This window comes from Echinops telfairi, unplaced genomic scaffold, assembly GCF_000313985.2.
Source record: "Echinops telfairi isolate 266 unplaced genomic scaffold, ASM31398v2 ScPeMD7_7424;HRSCAF=8462, whole genome shotgun sequence".
Taxonomy (NCBI): Eukaryota; Metazoa; Chordata; class Mammalia; order Afrosoricida; family Tenrecidae; genus Echinops; species Echinops telfairi.
Window position 1 is genome coordinate 74,397,574 of NW_022111324.1, and position 26,640 is coordinate 74,424,213.

General features: G+C 40.8%; 1 protein-coding gene across 1 annotated transcript in view; it reads left to right on the forward strand.

Moving 5' to 3' along the window:
- The window catches only part of DNAH14 (dynein axonemal heavy chain 14), a 387,990-nt gene that overhangs the window by 142,002 nt on the left and 219,348 nt on the right, over positions 1-26,640 (forward strand). Inside the window, exons 28-33 of the mRNA XM_030887822.2 lie at positions 3,084-3,229; positions 6,059-6,127; positions 6,751-6,937; positions 9,107-9,183; positions 11,235-11,406; positions 17,668-17,757. Coding sequence (XP_030743682.1) covers positions 3,084-3,229; positions 6,059-6,127; positions 6,751-6,937; positions 9,107-9,183; positions 11,235-11,406; positions 17,668-17,757 — 741 coding nt within the window. The remainder of the gene's footprint in view (positions 1-3,083; positions 3,230-6,058; positions 6,128-6,750; positions 6,938-9,106; positions 9,184-11,234; positions 11,407-17,667; positions 17,758-26,640) is intronic.

Below are 26,640 nucleotides of genomic sequence, written 5' to 3' on the forward strand. Positions count from 1 at the left end.
GGGTCAGATCAGGCGCAATTCCGACACTGTGTCACTGATGTTGTCTCCTGCAGAGCCATGGATCAGTGAGGGGCATCACGTCTCATAGTGGGACTGGCCATGTGGTCCTCTCTGTGGACTGGCTGTTCTATTTGGGGTCATCGTCATCAAGGACTGAGGAATTTAATCATGCCAATTCAGTCTCTTTCCCGCCCCCCCGACCCCCAGTTTATTAACTGAAGAAAAAGGAGTGTCCTTTAAACTTTGTTTGAGATTACGAAACAAAAAAAAGGAGTCAAAGGTAAAAAGACACACACAAAAAGAAAAGACATGAGAAGGAGCCAGATCAGGACTGTAAAGGTGATGCCTATAGATTTCCCTCTGAATCGCTCCCCCATTGCCTTTGTTTGGGTGAAGTGAATGAGCAGGAGAATTGTAGCTGAGATGGACTGTAGTGAAACATCCCTGCTGACGTCTGATATTCTTAAAGCACTCTCATGATAAGGAGCTGTTATCATTCTTTGACCTTCTGCAATGTCAACGATGAAAATCCCTGGCTCACCCCCCAAAACAGTTGCCTTTTTCCTTGACCCAGGGTGCTTTTGTTTTACTTGGACCACTTCTACCTCTTGGGAGCCATTGCTTTGATTGTGCTTTGTCTTCAGGATCATAGAGTAAAGCCATGTTTTATCTCTGGTTACAATTCTTCCAAGAAATGTCTTAGGATCTTGATGCCATGTGTTTAAAATTTCTATTGAAAGTTCGCCTTTTCTCTGCAGCTGATCTGGGCACAACATTTTTGAACCCATAAGCAGACATTTTGCTCAACTCTCATTTTCCAACTAGAGTTGAGTAAATGGAACCAATTGAGAAGTCTATGTTGTAGGCTTTTATTTCTTCTTTAATCAGTGACCCTCTTCAGTTAGGGCGCAACCAAGATTCGTTCTTCCCTCGAAAATTTGTCTGAATGGTCTGCCACCGTGGGCTTCCTTTCAACACTGTCTCTTCCTTAAAATGAGCTGTCAGTTTGTAGACTGCTGATTTCTTTGGGACGATTGTCCCCATAAACATTTTGTAAGCCTCAATGATTTCACCATTCTTCTACGAAGCTTCACCTTACATTTGATGTTTGTTCCATGTTTCAATTCTTCCATGTTAGCAGAATTCATGTTGCTTAATAGGGGCTCTTTTCAAACGGAAGTTTTATCCTCCTTAGTGCCTCAAACTAGAATTGTTCAGACATGTTACCCAAAAAATGTCATTGTTCTTAAGTGTTGTCGAGTCAATTTTGACTCATAACAGCCTTTTGTAAAATAGAACACGAGGTTGCTTGGTCCTGAGCAATCTTCACAATTGTATTTTTGTTTGAGCCCATTGTTACAACTACTCTGTCAATCCATCTCCTTAGGGGCCTTCCTGCCTCTCACTCATCCTCCACCTTACCAAGCACGAAGTCTTTCTCAGGGACTGGTCTCTCCTTATACCATGTCCAAGGGATGTGAGAGGAAGTTTTGCCACCCTTGATTCTGAAGAACATTTGTGCTATACTTCCTCCAAGCCATACTTGGTTGTTCTGTCAATGTCTATGCTACTTTCAATATTAGTATGATTTTTTCCATTATATGTATTTTCCTTGAACTTTATTGAAGTCCCTTATAAACAGTTAGGAGCACATTATGAATACAAAATTTGTAAGTTCCAATCCTATGCATTTATTTATAAACAAAGGTAATCATTAAAATGATGAGACTATTATAATTAATACAGCAATTTGAGTAAGAATTTATGCTGATGATGGTTATCCCTTTATGTCATTCATGTTTTGTTTTGGCTGTATGATGTCTACAACATATCTCAAAACTTTATGAAATATTCAAATCAGTTATTAAAATTGCATGTACCTCCATGCCTACTAGAAATGTATTCAAGGTTCCAAAACTGCTGTTTATTTTGTTTTGCAAGTCTAAGTCATTAACATTTTATTGTTGTCATGTAAGTTGTAGTTCAAAGCACATTAACTTTGAGATCCTGCATTTCTACTCTGTGTTCATGCAGATTAAACATTAATAAGCAAATGGAATTGTTACTTTTAAGATATGTACCTAATACATTCTCTACCTACCTACTTGCAAACTATCCGTTAGTGAGCTCCAGCCGAACTGGGATTGAGGTCAGGGAGATACTTTACTCCTGAGGAAAATTGATAGGAGTCATCAAAAAGTTAGTAATCAAGATAAGGAATATTATACTGCGATCCTTTTTTAAAAAAATTAATGCCACAAATTCCCATGTCAAACATCACACCAAACATTGAATAAAGACCAGACCTGATCCTTCGCTGCCCGGTGGAAGGGTCCAACTCCCGTTCTGCGGTCCTCTGCCTCACCCTCTTTCATCCCCCTTCCCTGCATGTCTAGGACAAGCAGCAAATTGCCTCAATCTGTATTCAACCAACGGATATTGTTTGGCTTAACAGTGGTCTTGTTTGTTTCCGTCTCTAATATGTACAAATGAATAGACTACGTTGCAGGCGTCTGCACTATCACAGCACATTAAAGGGTCTGGTCCCTTGGATGGTGCCCAAGAGTAACTGGGTGAAACAGACCACTCTAGGCTGACCCAGAATCCACTGTTTATCCTTAACTGGGCCTGGTTCATTCACCTGCCTTACCTGCCGAGAGCCCACCGCTGAGTCATAAGGAATCTTATCCTGATCTAGTTAAAGGCCTTCCTACCTACAGACCATTTAGAACTATTTTTCAGAAAATTATTGTAAAGACTCCTTACCCCACAGTGTTTGGCCCCCACAGTGTTTGGCTGTGTGAGGTTATGGGTGCCAGTGTGGGCAGTGCAATCATATTTTGTCCTTGTCCCCAGAGGCCCTGTGAGCATCAGAATGTGCTAATGCTCTCATGAGAGACAGGCAGGTCGTTGACTTATCTAGACTGTGAACAGCCGCTGCTTTCCTCCCTGCAACAATGGCTGAGAGGAGGCAATATAAAAGACACTTGCCTGGTTTGGTTAGGGTGAGTAGAACATGTATGAATTGTTATCTTGGTAAATTTTCTCACCCCAGTAATCATCTCTGTAATTCTTTTTTTAAGATAATGGGGAAATTGTTGTTCGGACTAGTTCAGTCAGGAGCGTGGTGTTGTTTTGATGAATTCAGTCGAATTGATGTGGAAGTTCTCTCTGTCATTGCCTCACAGATCCTAACAATTAAGGAAGCAAAAGACAGCTATTCTGTCCGGTAAGTGTTATTCTGTTGATATATTACAAATGGAGGTCTGAGCTACAATTGCTGTTTAGTTCATTAGAGTCACATATTTTTTTAAGCGTTAGAATTGTTTCTTTTTATTATTTTTCCTTTCTTTTTTTGTAAGCACATAACAAAAGGAATGGCGATTATCTGTTTCCTTTGCTTGGCAAATTATATGAAAATATATATCATTCTAACCTTCATGCCAGGAAACCTGGTAGCCTGCTGGTTATACATTGAGCTACTCACCCCAAGGTCATTACTTTAAAACCGCCAGCTGCTCTTTCTCCTCCCACACAGAGTGACAGTCTCAGAAACCCCCAGGGGCAGTTCTCTGCCCTGCGCAATGCTGCGTCTGAAGCAAGGTGGCAGTGAGTTTGCTGTTGCTTTTGTTTTCTGGAAACTTCAAGTCACCGTGAAGATAACCCAACGCTGCGCCAAACTTGGCACACCAGGACGATGATGCAGATGCATTCTAATTACTTTTTTCCTCCTGATTTAAGTTCTCTTGATACCACTTTTCATGCAATACTATATTGCATTTGAAAAAGCTACAGTTCCTGCTCCTTAATTCTATAGTGCATCTTTTTTCAAAAAGAAAAATCATACTAGTCGTAGGCTTGATTATTTTCACTGGTGTACTTTTATTTAAAGGCCCTGCAGTAGCCATATTTTTGTTAGAATTTCTAAAAGCCAAGTTGTTTCCTCTTCAGACTGGAGTTTGGTACCTGGCTGTTGCCCACAGGGGACCTAGAAAGCGTTAAATCTGTGTGGTTTGTTAGTGTCCAGAGATAGCGCTCTCTCTCTCTCTCTCTCTCTCTCTCTCTCACACACACACACACACACACACACACACACACCAGCAGCAAGGAGTTAAGTGACAGTTTTTTTTAAATGATAGAGTCACCTCAGAAAGAAACGAATTGGAGCCCTCGACAGAGGTGGGAATGATCACCTTAAAGACATGTGAGATACACTTCACCAGAGGCGTGGAATGGGTCCCCATTCGTGTTGTTGGGGAAACACTTCTAGTTGTGTGATGGCACTTTCAGAGGGAAGGCGGTTGCTGCTCTGCAGATAGATGGTCAGGCTACTTAGTTATCAGTTCCATTCATTCTTGGGTCTCATACATGGTTTCTTTCGAATTCTCTGAGCTGATGTTCTGGGCCAGCGTGTCTCAGAATGTTTCAAAATTCTCTCTGAGTCGTCCCACTTCAGGCTTTTCACGAGGGCCTGGCTTCAAGGTCAAGTCAGTTCCCAGAGTCCCCTGTTCATCAGGCAGGGCAGAAGCCCCTGTTCTGTCCCTGTCAAGATGAACTCCGGACTGCACATGCTTGACTTGACAAGCGTGCATGGGGTTGCAGGTTTACCTTTCTATTAAAATATATTTGTCTAATGTAATGCCTAAGCGAATGGCAGAACTTTGGACCAGTTCTTCCCAGTTCAGTCATGGCCAACAAAGACAAGACTTGGATTTGCAAAATGTGGGTGATCACTGGAATGGGGACAAGTATAGGCTAATAGCCTGCTGGGAACGTAATGACCTCTCAGAAAACGAAGGCAGCGTGTGCACGTGGCATTGTAAGGAAATCTTTGGGCAAACACCATCAGCAACAGACTGCCCCCCTCAGAGTCCGTGGCTCACTACTCTGCTTGGAGGGTCTTGCTCTCCACAGCCCTGGCAGGAGGCCCACCTCCCACGCCAGGCTCCTCGAATGGCCGTGACGCTGCTACCCACTCCCCCATTTCAGGCCTGTGGCCCACACATTTTTCCACTCTGGTTACTGCTCTGCTTCCTAAATTAAAGTGACACTTAAATTTGTTACATCACTTCTGATTTCACTTTTGGGGGCCACGGGCCTTGACTGAACCAGTTCAAGCCAGTTTGAAGCCCAGCGATGATCATTCCCTCTGAGTTTATGCTCCTGGATTTTGTCCAAACGGTCACAGCTAGTGTTCCCAGCCCGCAGAGTCTGGGTATAAACACATTTTCCCAGCTCGTCCTCATGCCTTGACTTCTGTAAAGTGTTCTGAAGTTGTGTTCATGGAGTCCTTAGGCTTTTGCCCCAATTTTTTTCCTTGCCTGTTTTGACCACGCTCCTAGATATCAGTTGTCCCAGAAATCACTGGAAGATTTTAACCCCCCTGGTAGCTACCAAAAGAATTGGTGGCACAGTGGTTAAAGTACTGAGCTGCTACCTGAGTGGGAGGTGATTCCAAGACAGGACTGTGGTTCAAAGCAGAAAGATGTGTCACGGTGATTCGCTAGCGTTTTCTGCCTTAGAAACCCTCCGGGGCCGTTCTACATTGTCCTATGGGGTCTCTATGACAGGCTAGACTTGATGGCCGTGAGTCTGCTTTTGGTCTCTACCACTGGTATTAACTACAGGATACTTGTGTCCATGCCAAAGGCTCTCTCCTGCCCCCGCCCTCATCCCCTGCGTTATTTAATTGGCAGTGCTGGGGACTGTGCTTCATGAGGAAGCAGTACCCTGTACCCCACTGTGTCGTACAGACGAAGCTATTTTATGTCTCAAGGTTCTTTCTCTTCAGGCTCTTTTTCTCATGCAAATCTTCTTCTGATGGGGACCTCCCAGCCTTCGACACCACCAAACTCTTCAGATAGTAGGATCGAATATATCTGAATCCCAACAGGGTTGACACCTGTGCCTCCAGACGAACTGCTTTCTCCCTTCCTCTTCCCCTTGTTTTTGTTTGGTTCCTAGTGTGCTCTGTTTGTGTTTAAATATATCACAGGTTAGTTTTAACATCCCTCACGGAAGTGGTTCTCTTAGTGAAGTCTACTATAATGTATTACAGATTTGTGCTGGAAGGCAAGGAAATTCGTATCAATATGGCTTGTGCAATATTTGTCACCTTGACTCTTGGGTAAGTATCAGAGACACTGTGGTGGGTGTGGCCAAAGCACGACTTAAATCTTACCCACAGATGGAGTTCTCTGACACTGTATAGTTATCACTCACCTCCGAACCTTCTCTAGTCCTTCCACTACCTTCCCTCTGAAACAAATGCAGTTCTTATTCATATGGATAATCTCACATTACGTTTCTGACAAAGAGGTACTATTTTCACTTCATGAATAGCCAAAGAAAAGGCCTGATGCGTATCCCAAAGAGGAGTGAGGCAGGAAAACCGGTGAGAGTATCCGGAGGACTGAGGACAGTGGGATTACAGGGAGCAGAAGCCGGATGGACAGACTGTCCAGATGCTGAGCTAGTTCAAAGGAAATTGACCTGAGAGAAAATGTGGGAGGAACCGAAGGAAGAATGAAAAGCAGGAATCTCTGTGAGATGGAAGATGCCTTAGAAACCATGTTCTAAACTTCTTGTTTGTAGATGCAATTCACATAGAAACTTACAGAATTCCTTGGGGGCAAGTTATATTGTGTGGTTCATTGTTTGCAAAACTGAAAAGTGGTCTGTGTTGGTTGGGTTGGTTTTGCTTTGTCTTAATATGTGTTTTCTTCTTCCTCTTTTCCTTCCTCTGTAAAGCTATGAAGGTCAAGTAGAACTTCCAGATAACCTAAAATCTCTCTTCCGTCCAGTGGCAATGATTGTGCCCCATTATCGAATGATTAGTGAAATAATATTATTTTCACTTGGTTTCAAATCTGCAAAAATCCTCTCTGGAAAACTAGCCAACCTTTATGCATTATCTAGCGAACATCTCTCACAGCAGGTAAAGAACAGCTTTCCCCAAATATTTAAAAGTGATCATCTAAAATAAGGTTTTGTCTATTTATATCGAGTGTTGGTATAGGAATGACCTGGAAAAGTAGTGGGAATAGAATTTCTTATGTAAGGCAGTACTATTCCCAATATCAGCTAGACTACTGCCTGAAAGATTCAGAGATAGAGCGCACCTAGAGGCATGCAGAAGAAAGGTCTGGAGATCCAATTCCAAGAAAACTCAGATGCAACCGTAGCTGCAAGTTTGGAGTTGACTAGACAGCAATGTTTGTTGTTGTTGTTGTTATGTAAAAAAGTTTCAAGCCATACCCCTAAGAACTGGATAGAGTATATAACAATATCTATTATTTAAGTGTATAGACTATTTTCTCTACACAAGGAGGTTTAATTTATAGAGTAATCGTTCCCAAATTTTATCATACATCAGAATCAGAAATTCCTCCCACTTCTTCCTAGTCTAGTCTTAGCCAATGAAATAATATAGAAATGGACCCCCATTTGTAAAATGGAATGTTCTGGAACAACCAAAAAACGTTATGGGTCAATATCCTGCTAGAAATTTAATCTCCACCTTAGAGAACAATGGTAGCATGTACCTTGCATAGCAACCGAATTTCTGGGTTGGCAGACTCGCAGCCAACTTTGCCCGCTATGGGTCAATATCCTGCTAGAAATTTAATCTCCACCTTAGAGAACAATGGTAGCATGTACCTTGCATAGCAACCGAATTTCTGGGTTGGCAGACTCGCAGCCAACTTTGCCCGCTGAAGGATGACAGCTGGCTAGGCGGCTTTGAATGGGTATTGCTCGCACAACCTGGCAAATGCCCAGTCGTCTACATCAGGCTCTTAAAGAGCTCACCACAACTCCTCCGAGACGCTGACAGTCCAGGGCTTCCAGCTAAGGTGTTCTAGAAGGTACACATGAATTTATAAGTTCTGATTTCTCGATGTCAGCCAAGATGGAACGAGGCTGAGCAGTGGGTCTGTAGTGCTAGTGAGAAAAATTTGGAAGACTTCCTAAAAACAAATGGCTGGACCTCATCTCCAGCGTATCTAATTAGGTAGGTTTAGAATGAAGCTCCAGAATGTTCATGTCAAACGTGTTCCTGATTTGAGGAATGACGACCCTCCGATATGACCGTTTCATTTTCTCCAAAGTGTTCTTTTCATTAACAGTCTTTCCATTCCTCTATTTCCACTTCAGAGAAACGCAAATTCAGATGCAGAGAGCATTTAAGGCCTTTCTTAATATTTGACAAGCTTTCTTTGAAGACGGAGACATACAGGAGCACCTGCCTGGGAGGGAAGGGAAAGTGTTAGAAAGAGAATTGGGGACATTTTTCACTCCTTTCACTATTTGTCTTTGTAATACAAATACCTGGTCACTCATTGAACCATCTCTGAGGATAAGTTGAGCAGCATTACTACTGGGGTTCCAGTTCATACATGCATAGGTTTCTTCCAAAGAAAACATGTGTTTAAAATGCCTCTGTGATCAGTAGTTGACGGCAGACAAAATCTCCCAGTAATACATTTGTCTTAGTCTTATTGGGGTGCCTTCCCAAAAAGAAAAGCCAGTTTTAAAAAATGGCTTCCAAAGGGATCTACTGGGTCAGTTAAATTCAAAGCAAAGAGGTTAGCTCATAAGTTATGACGGCTGTTTTAGCGATTCCAAGGGGGTGATTTTGATAGAGTTTCTTAAAGGACACAGGGCACCCATGGGGGCTTATGATAGCAAAGAAAAAGAAAATGTCAAAGTTACACCAAGGGATTTTCCGCTATCACAACAATGCTCATTCTTCAAGGATAACAAAGGCTGTCCTTTGGGATGTTGCAGGGGAAACCCACAGCCCTGATCTTGCCCTTCAGCGTTCGTTTATTGCTCAAATTCATAGAATGTTTAGAAGGAACATGATCTGAGTCCCTCAGGGACACCAAAGCCAATCTTTGAATTGGTGTGAGTTAAAGACTGCGGAACGGAAACACCCCCTTCAAAAGTTACATAGAAGCTATACTGAGAAAAAGTAATTTCACATTTTGATATTTTTGCATCATAATGCAAATCTGTTTTACTTACCCTTGTATGCATTTATTACCAAATTGTTCTGCTTGTCCTTCAGAAACATCAATAATTCATGTCTTTCGATGTTTGATAGGATCACTATGACTTTGGCATGAATTCCCTGAAGACAGTGTTAATAATGGCTGGGAAGAAGAAAGAGAAGTTTCAATGGTCAGTGGAATTTTGAATTGCAAGTGTTAGTTTAACACTGAGATAGCACTTCACATAGCTTTAACTAAAGAAAGACAATAGCAAGTGTTGATAAGGATGTGAAAATACTGGAACCTTACTGCCCTACTGGTGATCATGTGAAATGATGCAGTCACAGTGGGAAAGATTGTGGTGGTTCTTAAAAATAATAATATCATAAAATAAGCAGAATCTCATGTTGACCCAGCCAATCCTCACACACATAGATGCCCAGGAGACTTGAAAGGAGAGACTCAAACAGGTACACTTGTGGGAAGATGTTCATGACAACATGACTTACAATAGTCAAAAGATGAAAACAATACAAATGTCCATCAACAGACAAAATGAATAAGTAAAATATAGTGTCACCTTCAAAGAGACCCTGATAGCATAGTGTGATTTCCATTGAGCTTCTAAGTGCAAAGTCAGCAGTTTGAACCCACCAGCTACTCATGGAAAAAAGCTGAAGCTATTCTCTCTCTCATAGAGATTTGTCTCGGAAGTCAAAGGGGCAGTTTTACTCTGAACTGTAAGTCACTGAGTCAGAATCAACTCGGCGGCAGTAGGCTTGGCTGGGTCCCATGCAGTGCAATATTGTTCAGCCAGAAAGAGAAATGAGGTTCTAATACATACTACAACATGGTTGAACCTTAAAGCAAGTTCTGGTGACATAGTTTGTTATGCATTGGGCTGCTAACCTCAAGGTCAACTGTTCAAATCTGCCAACACTCCGTGGGACCTTAAAATGTTATGATGAGGGAAAGAGTCCAGATATAAAAGAACATATATTGTGTGATTCCACATCCATGAAATATCTAGAATGGACAAATCATAGATGGAAAGTAGCTTGGAGGTTCCCAGGAGTTGAGTGCAAGTAAGTTATGAGAGGAATTGTACCCATTGTACTCATTGTGCAGTGCACTGAGTTAACTTGATAGGGGCTTTCTAGGCGTAGCTCTCTAGTTTATGGTGGACTATGTGTCTTAGCCTCAATGCCTGTGGTCCCTTTGTGTTGATGAGGCAGGATTAAGATTAGGATGAAATGCACCTGGAGTCACTGCTTTACTAGAAAGTGTGTGTTATTCAAGCCACTACACTTAGTTTTCTTAAGGCAGGGTCACCAGATTCATAACAGTAGCAAAATCACAGCTATGAAGTAGCAACAAACATAATTTTATGTTTGGCAGGGGGGTCACCAAAACACAAGGAACTGTATAAAGGGTCATGGCATTTGGAAGGTTGAGAACCACTGTCTTAATAGTCTTAATAGTCTTCATCCCATATATAGGAATGCTCTGGCTCATTTTTCCCTGATTGCTGGCTCTTTGAACTTGAGCCAGCAACCTATCATCTAATCTGATTCTCTAGATTCTTCAGCTTTGTGCATCTGACCTGCTGTTTAGGATTCATCATCCTCTGCAACCATATATTTCCTCCAGATGCATGACCAACACACCAATTTGGAAATTGCCAAATTCCACAATAAGCCATCTCATTGGTTGATTGTGAGTTCTGTGACAGGCTTCAGTGAAATAACGAATTCTAAAATGGGAGAGTGTGGAGGTGGGGAAGTGGTGGAGTTGGTGTCAGAGATAATAAAGTGTTTTGGATGGGACATCCCTGATCTCTAGACCCACCGATGGTGGGAGTCATGCCTTTGTGGGACTAATTCTGTGGCATGATGTGCGGCATGTTCCCGAATGAGTAGCCTGCAAGCCTAGTTCTTTGGTTGTCCTAGAGATTTTAAAACAATGTTATTTTTCTTCTGATATGAAACCGAATTCATTTCTGTTGTTTGCGATGAAAATCTCCAATTGACCCAATGCACACTCGGCATCAATCACTGGGGAACAGCACTACCCTTTTGTCCTAGACTCATCGGGCACGTCCCTGGGACTGCGCGGGGGCCGCTCTGTAGGGAGGGAAAACAGGAAACAGTACTTGAATGGTCACCCATAAAGAGAACATGGATTGTGTTTAATGCTGGCAAACCATACCTCGTAACTTGTTGTTTTCTTCCACCATTAAAGTGACACTGATGAGAGTCCTTCTGAAGCTGAGGAAACTCTAATAATGATACAGGTCATAAGAGAATCGTGTTTACCAAAATTCCATCCTAAAGATGTCCCACTTTTTGAAAAGATTTTAGTAAATATTTTTCCTGGAGCTACAGTTCCCACCATAAATCAGCCTGCCTTGAAGGTAATAAGACCTTTGAAAATAGTCACGGATGATTTTAATGTGTAATAGCAATTAAGAAAGTAGATGAAAATTTGCTCTAGGCTGAAGTATTTATCACCTGTTCCAGGACAGAAATTTCTTTTCTGACCTGATAAGTATTGATGGTGGTCTTTTCTTTATTGCACTTTATTTGTATTTTTATCTTTGTATTATTATTATTAGTTTCTTCTTGCCATTTTGTTTCTTACTATTTCTTTTGGGTTCTCAGTTAGTGACACACAGAAGGGGTGGATGCATAGAGACAATAACTGACGCACGGGTTTATTGGGGATGTGACGGAGGTATGGGGATTTGGGGAACAAATAATGAATGCCGGAGGGGGGAACACCAGAACTGATTGTGGTGATGTATATACAACTTTGTTTAAAAGCGAATTAGCCATGGAAGTGTGTGATATGTGGATAGTATATCAAGAAAACCACTGAAAATAAGAACTCAAACTTCACCATGGTTACCATGGGTGAAGGGACAAGAGTTGTCTTCAGGTGCATCGAGTTTATGTTCATGGTAGTAGAATAATTTGGAAAAGGATATCAGTGATAATTGAACAGCATGAGGAGTAAAATCAATGGCACTGAATTGTACAAGTAAATGTTATGGAATTGGAGAGTATTTTGTCATGTATGTTTTTGCCATAATTAGAAAAAAAAGAGTTACATGAATAACAATGAGCACAAGCAAGAAGAAAATGTTCTAGGATTGGACATGGTGACAATTATACAACTCTTCTTGATATGATTGAATTGTTGAATTGTATGACATGTGGATGAAGTGCTAACAAAAGTTTTAAAGTATAAAGTAGATGAGAATTAAAAATATTACAGTTTTTCTGAAATACTCTGTTTTATATTTTTAAATACTTGAAGAAATAGTTTCCTCTTTTTGTGGGGGGGAAAAGGGGGCTTTCAGCACAATAGAAAGAAAAATTAACTGTATATTTAGGCAAGAAGACTATGGAATATTTTGTTTCCCAATTTTCTCATCTTTCAAATGAGGATCTATATGGTTTACTTAACATCAAATTAGATCACAGTTATAAAAACATCTCAAATTAAAATATAAGCATTTGATCATTAAAATGATTTATCATGATTATATAGCCATTTATTGTCTGTATACGAGTGAGTTTCCGAAGTTTCATGGAACATGAGATTAAAGGTTTTGGGGTTGTTGTTTTTTTCCACAAGCCTTTTGAAGCCCCCTCATATCTAAAACCTGATACTGGAAGGATCTCAGCATCTCTTGCTTCAACTCGTACATAGCCATGTGTTACTCCTGGAGTTCCATATTATTCCTTTATGATCAGCAGAATTGTTGTCCTAAAACAAATGGTTGATCATATAAACAAAACAAGGATCAATTTTGTCTATAGTAGGGAAAAAATCCTAATTATTTATCTGTATGTAATAACTGTCACAATCTGCCTGGACCTGATACATCCGACCTTTCCAATCTATTCCTACCATCCTTTACTCCACCCTTTTCTTCTCTTCGTAGTCTTTCCACCTTCAACTGCTCCCTGTCTCCGACTCTTCTAGATCCTTGTGTTGAACATGGTTTCTGTTCCCTGGCACTCTAGCCTTCCTTTAAAAGTTGTGTGTGTGTGTGTGTGTGTGTGTGTGTGTGTTTCTGAAAATATAGGATATAGAGCTTCAAAAGTATCTGTTCTTTGAAGGCTTGGAAGAGCTTCCTATTAAACCATTTGAGCCAAGACTTGTACAACAGGGCGGTCATGGTTCTAGTCAATGAAAGTAATTCCATTTAGACTTTCCCTCTCTTTTAGGATCAATTTTGTTAAATTAGATAACATTCATAGTGAATTTAGGCTTTAAAATATATTAGCATACATTGAGCAAATCTCTACTTTATGGTGTTTTTAATGTCCTGTAATTTTATATTTTTCTTCCAATCATTTATTTCCATTTTATGCTGTCTTCATTGAATACATTGTTTTATAACTGACTGACTTTTTTCTCAAAGAACTAGCCTTTTTATTTATTTAATAAATTTTTTCCTATTTTGCATTTTTAAATATCTTTTTTTCATTCCTCTGGGTTTTGCCTCATTATTCTTTCTTCTAGCTTTCTCACTAAGATATCTAATTCACTTAGTTCTTTCTTTGCTTATTGATATACAGGTTTAAGGACTCCTTTTAGTCATTTGTCATAAATACAAATTTTTATAGTTTTCATAATCATTTACCAGAAATTCTATAATTTCAGTTGATACTTCTTTTACCTGAATATTGAAGTTTTTAAAAATATTTTAATTTACAGATCAAAAGACCTTCATCTTTTCTGTTAATTTCTGATCTTCCTGCATTATGATTAGAGAATGCTCTAGCTTTAATTTATACTTAATGATGTATTTCAGTTTTGCCTAGTGTGTTGTTAATATTTATAAATATTTCATATGCACATGAAAAGAAAGTATGCACTCTATTATCACCCACAAATACCGGTAATAGATAAAAGAGTTCCATCAGTTTCTCTCATTCTATCTTATAATTATATTGCTTCGGTCTCCAAACAATAAGCCTTTCTTAAATTAGTTCAGTAGATTTACCTTGAGCTGAAAGAAGAGGCTGACTATTATGTCCTATTAGTACATATATGTCTATTCTTTTTCTGTGTAAAAGGTATTATGTTAGATGGTACATACAGATCAATAATAAATCATCATTATGGATGGTGCCCTTGAGCATACACCTCCCTTGTTTTTCTTGCCTGAGGTCAGGATGTGGATCCACTAGCTGCTTAGCAGAAGAGAGACAGGCTTTCTGTTCCCTTCAAGAGTTACAGCTTTGGAAACCCGCTGAGGCAGATGTAGATTAAGTTGATGGCAATGAGAATGGTTTTTGCTGGAATTATACTCTTTCTTTTTTCATCAAGACTGTGACCCCATTCGCTATGTGTTTGCTGGTCTGGTACCTGGATGAAGCAAACAGTTAAGAGCTGTACTGCTAACTGAAAGGTTAGCTGCTTAAATCAGAGGTGCCTCCGAAGACAAGCCAGGCAATCTGCTTCTAAAAGGTCCGTGGAGCAGGCTACGGGCACACGAGGTCCTTGCCAGTCAGCTTTAACATGAAGCAACTAAAAGCAATACCAGCAACCAAAATTAGGGCTATAACTGATAAATCTCTTTTTTAACTTTGTAAATTAAAAATGATGTCTTACAACTCTCTAACAGAAAAAGCAATCTAAGCGTTTATTCTGTCTCCTGGTTTCTTACCTTAATTTTCATTTGCTATATCATTTTATACTTAGAGTTCAGGCTTATAATGGCATCCTTTTGAAAATTGTATTCCCAGTTGATTATTCTAGGTGTAGTGAAGTGTCATTCATTTGCTAAATGTATCTTGAAATCTGGCAACTTGCTAAATTCTATTATTCTGGCATTCATTATCGTGGTTTTTCTTGGTATATCATTATATTATAAGCGAACAATGGCAGTCATATCCAATATCTGCATTTTATTTCTTTTGCTTTATTTGTTTTATTATGTTACTTTTTGAGTGTTAAACCATCCTAACATTCCTGGAATATTTCATGCCTTTTTACCATCTGATTTTTAATATGCTATTGGATTAAGTTAGTTAATATTTTATTTAGAATTTTCACATCTTCTTGAATAAATTAAATGCCCAGATCTGGTTTTGTAAGCAAGATTTAACTGGTTCCTCAAAATGAGCTGGGTCACAGTTGCTCCTCCTCTCTTTTCTAGATAATCCTATATTAGATTCAAAACCACCAGCCACTCCACTGAACACAGATGAGGCTTTATGCTCCTGTAAAGATTGAGAGCCGTGAGAACCCACTAGGGCAGTTCTACTCTGTGCTGTAGGGTCGCTAAGAATATATGTGTCAAATATAACCACATATGACACAAAGATCATAATTTAACGTTATGGTAATGTTAATAGTAGTCTTTTAGTTAGTGCTGTATTTTTGTGGCTTGCATTTTATACACAGCACATCCAAAGAGGCATTTGTCTTATTAAAGAAATATTAGGTAGGCATGCTACTTGCACTGTTCATTTATTTGATATATGAGGATCTGAACTGCAAAGAACGTTTAATTTTGACAACTGTAACTGCTCAAAGCACAAACTTCAAGTAAAACAATCTTATGAACTGCATTTAAAGGGTGCAGTGTAGCAACAATGAAACATACAACTTTCCTCTAGTTCCTAAATGCTTCCTCTCCCCACCCCCACCCCCACTATCATAATCCCAATTCTACCTTACAAATCTGGCTAGACCAGAGGATGTAGACTGGTACTGATAGGAACTGGAAACACAGGGAATCCAGGGTGGATGACCCCTTCAGGACCAGTGGTGAGAGTGGGGATACCTGGAGGGTGGAGAAAGGGTGGGGTAGAAAGGGGGAACCAATTACAAGGATCTACATATAACCTCCTCCCTGGGGGATGGACAACATGGGTGAAGGGAGACATTGCACAGTGTAAGATATGACAAAATAATCATTTATAAATTATCAAGGGTTCATGAGGGAGGGGAGAGCGAGGAGGGAGGGGGGAAAATGAGGAGCTGATGCCAGAGGCTTAAGTGAACAGCACATGTTTTGAGAATGATGAGGGCAATGAATATCCAAATGTGCTTTGCACAATTGATGTGTGTGTGGATTGTAATGAGAGTTGTATGAGCCCCCAATACAATGATTTAAAAACAAAAAACTTGATTTGGATATTATACGTCCTTTTCAATTCTGCATGAATTTATAGGATCAGCTCATCAATTTCCATAGGAAAAGTCCATGAGAAGTTTGATTGAGATTTTAGTGAATCTATAGAGCAATCTATAGAGAATTGGCATATTAATAATACTGAGCCTTCTGGTTAATAAACATGTTATCATCCTTAAATAAATAAATAGATAGATAGAAGAACATTGTTTTCAACTAATTGCCTGTCACCTATTGGTCTTACTAAAGACCAACCTACCACCCACCAGTGGGTTGCAATTCCTAATGACTCTACAGAGCAGAGCAGCGTGCACTGCTCCCGAGGGTTTCCGAGACTGTGAAAGCCTTCCTCCAGGTGCAGGCAGCATCATCTTTCCCCGCAGCGCAGCCAGTACATAATCTACTCCGCCTCCCAGGCTCCTTTCTCCTGCATTAGGAGTTGTTTTTGTCTTCTCAAGCACAAGCCTGTTGAATTTTGGGGTGGCTCCTTCAATGGGTAATTGTTGTTCAGTCCCATTTCATGGCTGAAAAGAATGAGAAACAGGTTGGTGAGAAAGAAAAAAATTTTTTTCTACAGTTTTTAAAAAACCAAAAAACCCACTGTTTCAAGTCAATTCTGACTCATCGCAACGCTGTATAAAGTTTCTGAAACAATAAATCTGTAAGGAAATGAGCAGTTTCATCTTTCTTTCCTAAGTGGTTGGTGGATTTGAACCAATGACTTTGTGTTTACCCAAAAGTGCCACCAGGTCTCCCTAAAATGCTCAGTCTTATCTAGTCCATTTCAACTCCTAGGACCCCAATAGTACAAAGGAGAACTGCCTCTGTACTATAGGTTATCTGAGACTGTAATTATTTACTGTAGCAGTAGGCTCATCTTTCTTCTGCTGCGTAGCTGCTATGTTCCAAATGCTGGACTTTGGACAAGCAGCTCTGTTCATAGCCCACTCTACCAGCAGAGCGACTTAGTTACCGATTATGTCCACAATGAAACACGCCCCCTTTGAAAGAAGCACAGCTGCCCTTATGCTTCCCATATTAAATACAAAAAAGTATCTTTCTAAGCTGCAGTCACTCCTAGAGATGCGTTAATGTATAATCATATATCTTCAACGTCATCATTCTTTACTTGCTTTCTTATGACATTGAAACATTATAATATAATTACAGATTTGCAAACCTATTTTAACAATGATTTAAATGACCAAAAAAGTATATATCTTTTAGGTCTTCTTTGAGTTAGGGTAATTAGATGGCTATACTATGGTAACGACTAGCTCATACATTAAGTTTACAGCATGGATTGTCCATCTGGAGAAGCAGTGTACAAATGGATTTCAAGGGGCCTTGTGAACATGAACATTTGTGTGAATTTTATTTTTCTGGGGAGAGTAATAATCCTTTTCACTTTTCTCAGAAAACTTAGTAAACTGAAAAATTATGAACTACTATTTTAAAATACAATGACTGAAAAGAAAATTTAGGAGGCAAATAATGCATTTTATTCTTTCCTTTTAGAAAGCCGTACATTTTGCAACCACACAATTGGGCTTACAACACTGGCCATCTCAGGAAGAAAAAATCATACAATTTCATAATCAACTTCAGGTAAGTGTAGAATGGCGTATAACAAGACTGTGCCTTAAGTTTTAGTAGATACAAACAAGAAGGGAAATAATTAAAGAGCTGTGAAGATGTTCCTCCAAGTCGTTGTGTTAATCTGGGTTCTCTAGAGAAGCAGCACCAGTGATTTTTCTATCTGTCTGTCTGTCTGTCTGTCTCTCTATCTATCTCTATCTATCTATCTATCTATCTATCTATCTATCTATCTATCTATCTATCTATCTATCTATCTACCTACCTATCTATATATCTACCTATCTAGCTATCTATCTACCAACCTACTTACCTACCTACCTATCTGAAAGACATGATTTTCTAGTCCTATAGTGTTTCAGTCTTGGAAGCCCACAGGGACAGTTCTACCCTGCCTGCCTATAGGGTCACTACAGGTGGAATCAATTCAATGGCAATTAATTTTGTTTGTATTTTTTATCTGTAGATAAATATAGAAAGAGAGAGGAAGGAAAGAAAGATATTTATAGCAGGAAGGCGACTTATATTGCAGCATTTAAGTCTCCTCTGGTTTAAGTCCTTGAGTCAGCTGTTAAACCAAGAGGCTTTTCCTGACACATGTAGCTTCCGGGGCTGAGAAGCCAGGAAGCAGTCCAATGAAGCAGAAGCAGCAGGAAGCCCACAGGCTGGTGGGGGCAGAAGTGGATAAATCCCAGGTCAGCAGGTCATGGTCATGGCTGTAAAGCAGAGTGAACTCAGTGTTGGCAGGCAAAATGGCAAGTTACTAATAGCTCCCAAGGTCAGCAGGTTACATGGCGGGCTATTGGTTCAAGTCCAAAGAACTAGAAGTCAAGGTGCCAGATGCAGGGTCCACACCAGCCAGGAGAGACAAGCTTCCCACAGTCTGCTTAAATGAGAGAAGGCCATGCCCCAGGTGTGCCTTTGAATGCAGGAAGGATACTGCATTCCTCCCTAATCCTCTTACCACTGCTTTGCCTCTCACAGCAGATTCCACCACTATGTTATGTTAGATCACATCATGGGGAGTCCTCAACCGGCCCAACCAAGTTGACATAAAAGCTAATTATCACACAAAGGCACTAATTATTTTCTAGGTGTTATTATTTGACCCCTCATATTAACTCTCAACAAATCAACCTTTTTCATCTTTATCTTTTTAATACATACTTGTAAAAACTCTATGGTGTAAAACATAGAATACAATAGTTACATCTTTTTAAATTTTCTATTGTGAAATTTCTTAATATGGCTCTTCTGTCCATGTCTCTGTAGCTTTCCCCAAGGGATGGGGTGGGACTATGCAAGTAGCGGATCTGAAACATTAATAGAAGGGATTGGCCAATTTTAGTTGTGATTCCCCTGTGCATAAGAGAGCCCTGTCAGAAGCAAGAACAGAGGGAATTCCTGAGACCACCAAGGAAAAAGAGCCACTAGTGGAACATGTTCTCAATCGCTCCCTGCCTGAGGTGACAGAAGCAGTAAAGACCAAGCCATATAAGCATCAGAGGCTGAGGCAAGGAGACCATGAGACCAAGCAGAGAATCAGCACTGAGATTATGAGACAGTAAGGGAGAGGAGCAGACAGGCTTCTTGGACCATGGAAATCAGAGGCTGAGGAACCACCTGGCTGAGAGAGAGAGAGACTTGGCTGCAGACTGAGCCATGGCTGGCACTGATGTGGACCAAAGTATCCTTACTGTTGATCTTAAGCCAGGTCGACTAGTGAAACAAATCCAGTGAAGTGTATACCAGGAAAACATTCCAACCCAGTACCACTCAAGTCCTTAAGTCCGATACTAGTCCACAAGTCCCTTTTCAGACTCACACAGCCACCTGCAATGATATAGAATGCAGGAAGCTCACAGGTTGGTGGGTGAAATGTCTTGTGGATCCAATGGTGGTGGAAGCATCACAAGGCTGGCGCAGGTCTCAGTGTGGTTCCTCAACTGGAAAGTGAAGGCAGAGAGAGTGGGTGGGGGAGTGGGGAGTTCCCAGGACCCTCATTGTGAGAAGGCCATGCTCACAAGGAGGCACCATCAGGTTGTGACCTGATTGGCAGGCTAGACTCTACCCCTATACTTTATTTATCAAGTTGACATGAAATTATGTAACTAGCACACTGTTGTATGATCCTGACTTGCGATTCTAACCTTTTAACTTCCCAGCCAAACCTTCATAATGGTCAATGTTGTCTGTGAGTTCTGTGTGGCTTTTGCAACAGATTGTCAAACCCAGCAGAAAATTAGATTGTTGGGAGAGAAACGGCTATCATCAGAATTGGTCAGGAAAGATGAAGGGAGTGGAGGTATATGCCAGACTTCTGCTTTGTGGCAATAGGACTTGGACTTGGTGGTGGATTCTTCTTCTCCCTTATGAAGCCATTATGTGGCTTCCCATTGTTTTTGAACCCGTTCTCCATGAATGAACTATCTGTGAAAACATCAAAATGCATATTTCCCTGATTGCCAGTAAATTGTTTATCCTTTCTTCAGTTTATTAGCCATTCTAATTTTCTTGAATTGTCTCACTATACTGGAGTACACTGATTTTTCAATTAGTTTGTTTACTCTTTCTTGTTAAATGTGTTGATTTTTCACCGTGAATTTTGATATCACAATTATTACATGCATTGCTAATAAATTATGTCTCAACTCTCTTGAAATGTTCAAGACATGTGAAGAAGACATTTTTAAAGCTATAAAATCTACCAATTCTTAAGGTTTGTGTTTTTATGTCCTATTTTTAAAGATACTCTACCTATATTTATAAAGATATTTTCTATTATCTTTTTTGTAAAATTTTTAGATAATTGCCTTTTTCATCTGGAGTTGTCTGTAATGTATTGTTCTTTAGCCAATCAGGTAGGGTTCCCCATATGAATTCCCCAAATGAATAACCAATTTTCTCAAGTTTCTTCTCACGCCCCCTTTTTATTGCTTCTATCATCTATCAAGTTCCTTAGCTCTTTACTTTGTTCTTTTGGTGTATCTCTCTCTGCATATGTCTGTACCATACGGTCTTCATTACTATAGATTTATATTGGGACTTGCTATTTGGTGGTACCAGTCTCTTCCTATTGGTATTTTCAAAACATTCTGTTCTTCTTTATCCTTTCTCTCTCAGAGAATTAGTAAAATCAACTTGTTGATTTACACACACACAAACTGTTGGAATTCTTTTTTTTGTTTGTTTGTTTTTTTTGTTTTGTTTTGTTTTGTTTTTGATGCTTTAAAAAAAATCATTTTATTGGGGGCGCAGACAACTCATATCACAATCCATACATATATCAATTGTACAAAGCACATTTATACAATTGTTATTCTCATCATTCTCAAAACATTTGTTCTCCACGTAAGCCCTTGGTATCAGCTCCTTCCCCCCCTCCCCACTCCACCTCCCCTATGAACCCTTGATAATTTATAAATTATTATTTTGTCATATCTCACACTGTTCAGCATCTTCTTTAACTCACTTTTCTGTTATCTGTCCCCCAGGGAGGAGGTTATATGTGGATCCTTGTAATCAGTTCCCCCTTTCCACCCCATCCTCCCGGTATCGCCACTCTCACCACTGGTCCTGAAGTCCCTGTTTCTAGTTCCTATGTGTACTAGAGTACATTCTCTGGTTTAGCCAGATTTGTAAGGTTGAATTGGGATCATGATGGTGGGGAGGAAGCATTTAGGAACTGGAGGAAAGTTGTATGTTTCATTGTTGCTACACTGCACCCTGACTAGCTCATCTCCTCCTCGTGACCCTTCCATAAGATGTCCAGTTGCCTACAGATGGGCTTTGGGTCCTCACTCCACACTCCCCCTCATTCACGATTTTTTGTTCTTTGATGCCTGATACCTCATCCCTTAAGACACCTTGTGACTGCACGGGCTGGTGTGCTTCTTCCATGTGGGCTTTGTTGCTTCTGAGCTAGATGGCTGCTTATTTACCTTCAAGCCTTTAAGACCCCAGACGCTATACCTTTTGATAGCCGGGCACCATCAGCTTTCTTCACCACATTTGCTTATGCACCCATTTGTCTTCAGTGATCGTATCGGGGAGCTGAGCATACAACAATATGATTTTTTTGTTCTTTGATGCCTGATAACGATTCGTTTGGCACCTCGTGCTCACACAGGCTGGTGTGCTTCTTCCATGTGGGCTTTGTTGCTTCTGAGCTAGATGGCCGCTTGTTTACCTTTAAGTCTTTTAGACCCCAGACGCTATATCTTTCGATACCCAGGCTCCATCAGCTTTCTTCACCACATTTGCTTATGCACCCGCTTTGTCTTCAGCGGCTGTGTTGGGAAGGTGAGCATCATAGAATGCCAATTTAATAGAACAAAGTATTCTTGCATTGAGGGAGTACTTGAGTGGAGGCCCAGTGCCCATCTGCTTCCTTAATAGTAAACCTATAAATATATGCACATAAGTCTATTTCCCCAACCTCATATATAAATACATTTACATATGTACATGCCTTTATTTAGAAACTCTATAAATGCCCTTTGCCTCCTAGCTCTTTCCGGCACATAGGTAATTTTAAAAGAAAACAATAATAAAATCTTATCTGTGCCTAACAGGATAAAACTAAATTGCATACAACTCAAAATGTGCCAGGCCCATTTCAGCATTCTCTAAGCAAACTAAACAAAAATAGTCTCTACTTTACAATTGCAGTTATGTGAACACTTATACCATAATCCTATGAACATATTCCCCCAACCACGAAAATTTGTAAGCCAGCCACTTCACACCTCTGTCCCCCCAATTTTGGGTATCCAATATTTATATTGCCCACTTATATCAACCCAGTGCTCTGAGGAGACGAGCACATTCTTTGATGTGAAGAATCTTCATTCCAGTTGGAACCTGTGAGTCAGCATCCATAAGCAAAGTCAAATCAGGACAGGCAGTCCATAAAGTCAGCAGCAATATGCACCAATTCACAGGCTCAAAAGTCTCATCTCCATGTGGTTGGGGTCTGGTCAACTCAATGTGGGATGCCGCCTCACTTAGCCTCACCAGGGTGCCCATTGGCTGTCTCCCCTTTTGACCATGGGCACCGTTACAAATTCTCAAAACCTGAGCCCCCTTGGGCTAGGTCATGACATAGGTCAAAGTTCCGCACAACTCACTGAACTTCAGACCAGCCAACCCGCTCTCGTCTGTGAACCAGGTCCATGGGAGTTAGTGGTCAGACTCAACTCGTCTCTCTACTGAAGCCTTTCCCCACTTCCACTCAGGTAGATCCAGGTGTCACCTAGCAAGCATTTCAGGGTACCCATGGGCTCCCTTTAACTGTTCAGTCTTAAAGAGAGTTCCTTCACGGCTCCAGATTTTCCCAGCTTCAGGCACAAACCACTGGTTGAAAAGTTCCCTTTTTCCTTTAGTCTGTCCACAGCTCTCTTTTCAAATGCCAATGTCCAGAGCACTCAAAGCACTGGGTGGGGTTTATCTTTTCAAATAACTTCTTTGTAGGCATGTCCTACACCCAGTTAAAGATATAATTTAATGGCTGAAGGCAAGCAGACTTACAAACTCTCTATTTTTACTTCCCAATAATCAATCATTTCTGTCACATTATATCAATAACAGTAGGCAAAAGAAAACAGTGCAAACCCAGTACAGCCAGAACCTAAACTCAATTCTTAAGTCAAATTTAATCCTTACCTAAACTACTCATTCATATGTAATATGGCCTTAGGCCTCTGCCTGCATCCAGCCAGGGCTGGGCCTTCGGCTGGCCATCTCGACTAAGCACATGGTTTCAGAGAAGTTCAAGGGGCCATTTTGCTCCCCAGGCTCAAAATCTACATTTACTGTTCATTTTCACTATTTCAGACAGGAATAACCAAAAACAATGTCTAGGAAGCAAAACCTTCACTTCCCATGTTTTTTCCAGTAACCCCGTCCCCCCCCACCCCCCCAGTAAATTGCAAGGGCATATCTGACCTCCTGCTAGTCAAAGCAGAAAATTGCTGTAAAGCAGAGGGCGAGTGAGCACCCACTCCCCATCTTCATAATCTGTTTCTCTTGTACCCCACTCTCAAGGTACCATAATGATCTGGACTGGGTTGACTAGAGAACAAATCCAGAGACACTCATATATGCACAGGAAAGAGCCTTACATCAAAGGGTAATTGTCTATTGAGAAAACATCCCAGCCCAGTCCAGATCAAGACCTTAAGTCTGATAATTAGCCCGTAAGTACGGTACTAGTCCATGTTTATCTTCAGACTCACACAGTTACATGGAATGATGCCGAATGCAGGAAGATAACAGGCCGGTGGGTGAAGTCTTGTGGATCCAATGGCGGTGGAAGCTTCACAGGGCTGGCTCAGGTCTCCACAGAGCTCGATGTGTCTTGTCAACAAGGTGAAGCAGTAAGCGAGCAAGTTCCCAGAATCATGAAGGCCACGCCCACAAGGACGCATCATCAGGCTGTGGCTTGACGGACAGGCTAGACCCCACCCCTGCACTTATCAAGGTGACATGAAATAACTGACACAAGTAGTGAAAGAGAAAAGGCATTTTGGATTGAGGTGGAGGGTCCCTGGCTCTGTTGGGTGTGGTATAACTAACTGGAAGGATCAGAGAAATAACCCCAAGTCAACAATTCTTTAGTTTTTAGCCTAAAGAATGATCCAGAGAAGCCTCTAAAGATGCCCACCCCTTCCTGGGCGACAGCAAGTTTCAGCCTAAAGAATGGTCCAGAGAAGCCTCTGAAGATGCTCCCAACCCCCGGGACAGCAAGTTTCAGCCCAAATAATGGTCTAGAGGAGGCTCAGGACACAGGATCCTAGACAACTGCAAGAGTTTCAGCCTAAAAAATGGTCCAGAAAAGCCTCTGAAGATGTCCCACTTCCTGGAGGACAGCAAGAGTTTCGGCCCAAAGAAGGCTCAGGAAATAGCTCCGGTGGAGGGTAAAAATCAGGAGCCATGCTGTGAAAGAAGACCCAAAGAAACTGCAGCCCTGAAGACCCTCAGGGGCAAAAGGCCAAGAAACCAAAAGTTAAAAAGGACGCAGAATCCCAGAATCAGAATAGACCCAGGCCAGCAGTCTGGAATTCTTATTATGATAAAATTAAATGAATGATTATGGGGAGAATTATCATCTTATGGTATTGCGTCTTTTCCTCCATACACATCCTTATAAAGATTTTAATCCACTTAAGAGCTAACAGGTTAGTCACCTCAGTAAATTGACAAACCAAACTCATTGCTGTGGAGTCTATCCTGATTCACGGAATAGAGCTGCCCCAGTGAGTTTCCGAGACTGTAAATCTTTACAGGAGAAGAAAGACGTGTGTTTCTCTGGCAGAACAGCTGGTGGCTTCAAACTATAGACCTTTCAGTTAGTAGCCCAACACAATACCCACTATGCCACCAAGGCTCCTTATAATTGCAGAAGACACTAAACTCTTGATCAGAGAAAAAGGATCATTTGTTACTCAGCAACAGCATTAGCTACAGTACTATCATTTGCGCCAGTCCCCCGTATTAATTCCCTTTGGACAACACAAGTCATGTGATAGCTACACATGACTTACACAGGAAAAACATTGACTTACACAATAACAACCCAACACCTCACAATTCCCCAATCTTAAAAGGCAACTCCCAGGAAACATGCCTAACCTTTGCCCATAATGGGAAACATTGTCTCTGACTTCCAAAATGATTTGCTATTAAAACTTCCTCGTAAAGACAATTCTGAACAAAGCTGCCAGTTCCAATGAGCAGATGACATGTAGAAACCTGTAGAGAAAGAACTTTCTTCCAATAATGCCGCCCCCTCATTTGTCTGCTCTCTTGACTTCTGGTCGTCTCTTACCAGCATTTAACTAGAGGTTCTAGCAACAGGACTCAAAACAACAGAACTAAGTCAACCGGAAGTATTGACCTCAAACATGCCCACCCAAGGTTCCAGGTTCAACCAGCTGAAAAACCTTATAACTCATAAAGCCTACCTTAGAAAGCCCAAGAGGTTTCTCCTTAAATTTCCGTATTGACCATTCCTCTTTGTCTTCTAACACATCAATCCAGTTACAGTGGAATTTATCAGTTGCATACACTTCACCTTGGTGTCCAAGAGAAAATGTCTAATGACACTCTTATTCATAGCAACCCTCATCAGTGAGTTCAGGATGAAGTGATTACCTTCCAGTGTGTACTTGGGAAGCCTATTTGAAGTGTTTTGGGAAAGCGAGGCACGTTAATGCCTGGTTTCTACATAAGAAGTACAATCTGAATACATGGTACCCAGCTCTCTTGGTCTTCGTTTTGTTGTGTTCACATGTATTGAGTTATTGAATCTAGGTCCCGGATAGGGACCTACATTAGTTCAGGCACAGTTTGAAACACTCTCTGACTAAGATTCTCAATTTGGTTATAATTGAGTATAGCTTTAGAAACCTTAGAGCGTTAGTCCAAACTGTTCTTTTTGCCATGCCATCCACCAGATAGCACTTGCTACCCCATGGAGTGACTAGGTAAGATCTGTGGGAATGGGGCTAGGAAAGCTATCCAAAGGTATTGGCAAGTGTTTGCAGTAATGTTACTTTAATCGCAGTTAAATCCCACTCTGCAGTCTGACAATGGATGCAATCTGAGCTTTCAATGAAATGTCAGGTGCTTACAACAACTTGGGAAAGCCACACCAGGACAGTTTTCTTTGAAAGACAAATTATCATTAATATTTTTCCCTACCATTTGTCCCTCCACCTAATACTTCCTGCATCCGGAAGCATCAAAAGAAGATGGGAAGAATGCACAGTCACTGTACCAAAAAGAACTAAGCGACATTCTACTGTGCCCTGACGTAGCATCTGAGCAGAACCAGCAGTACTGAAGGAAGAAATTCAAGCTGCGCTGAGAGCATGAGGCAAAAACAAGGTCCAG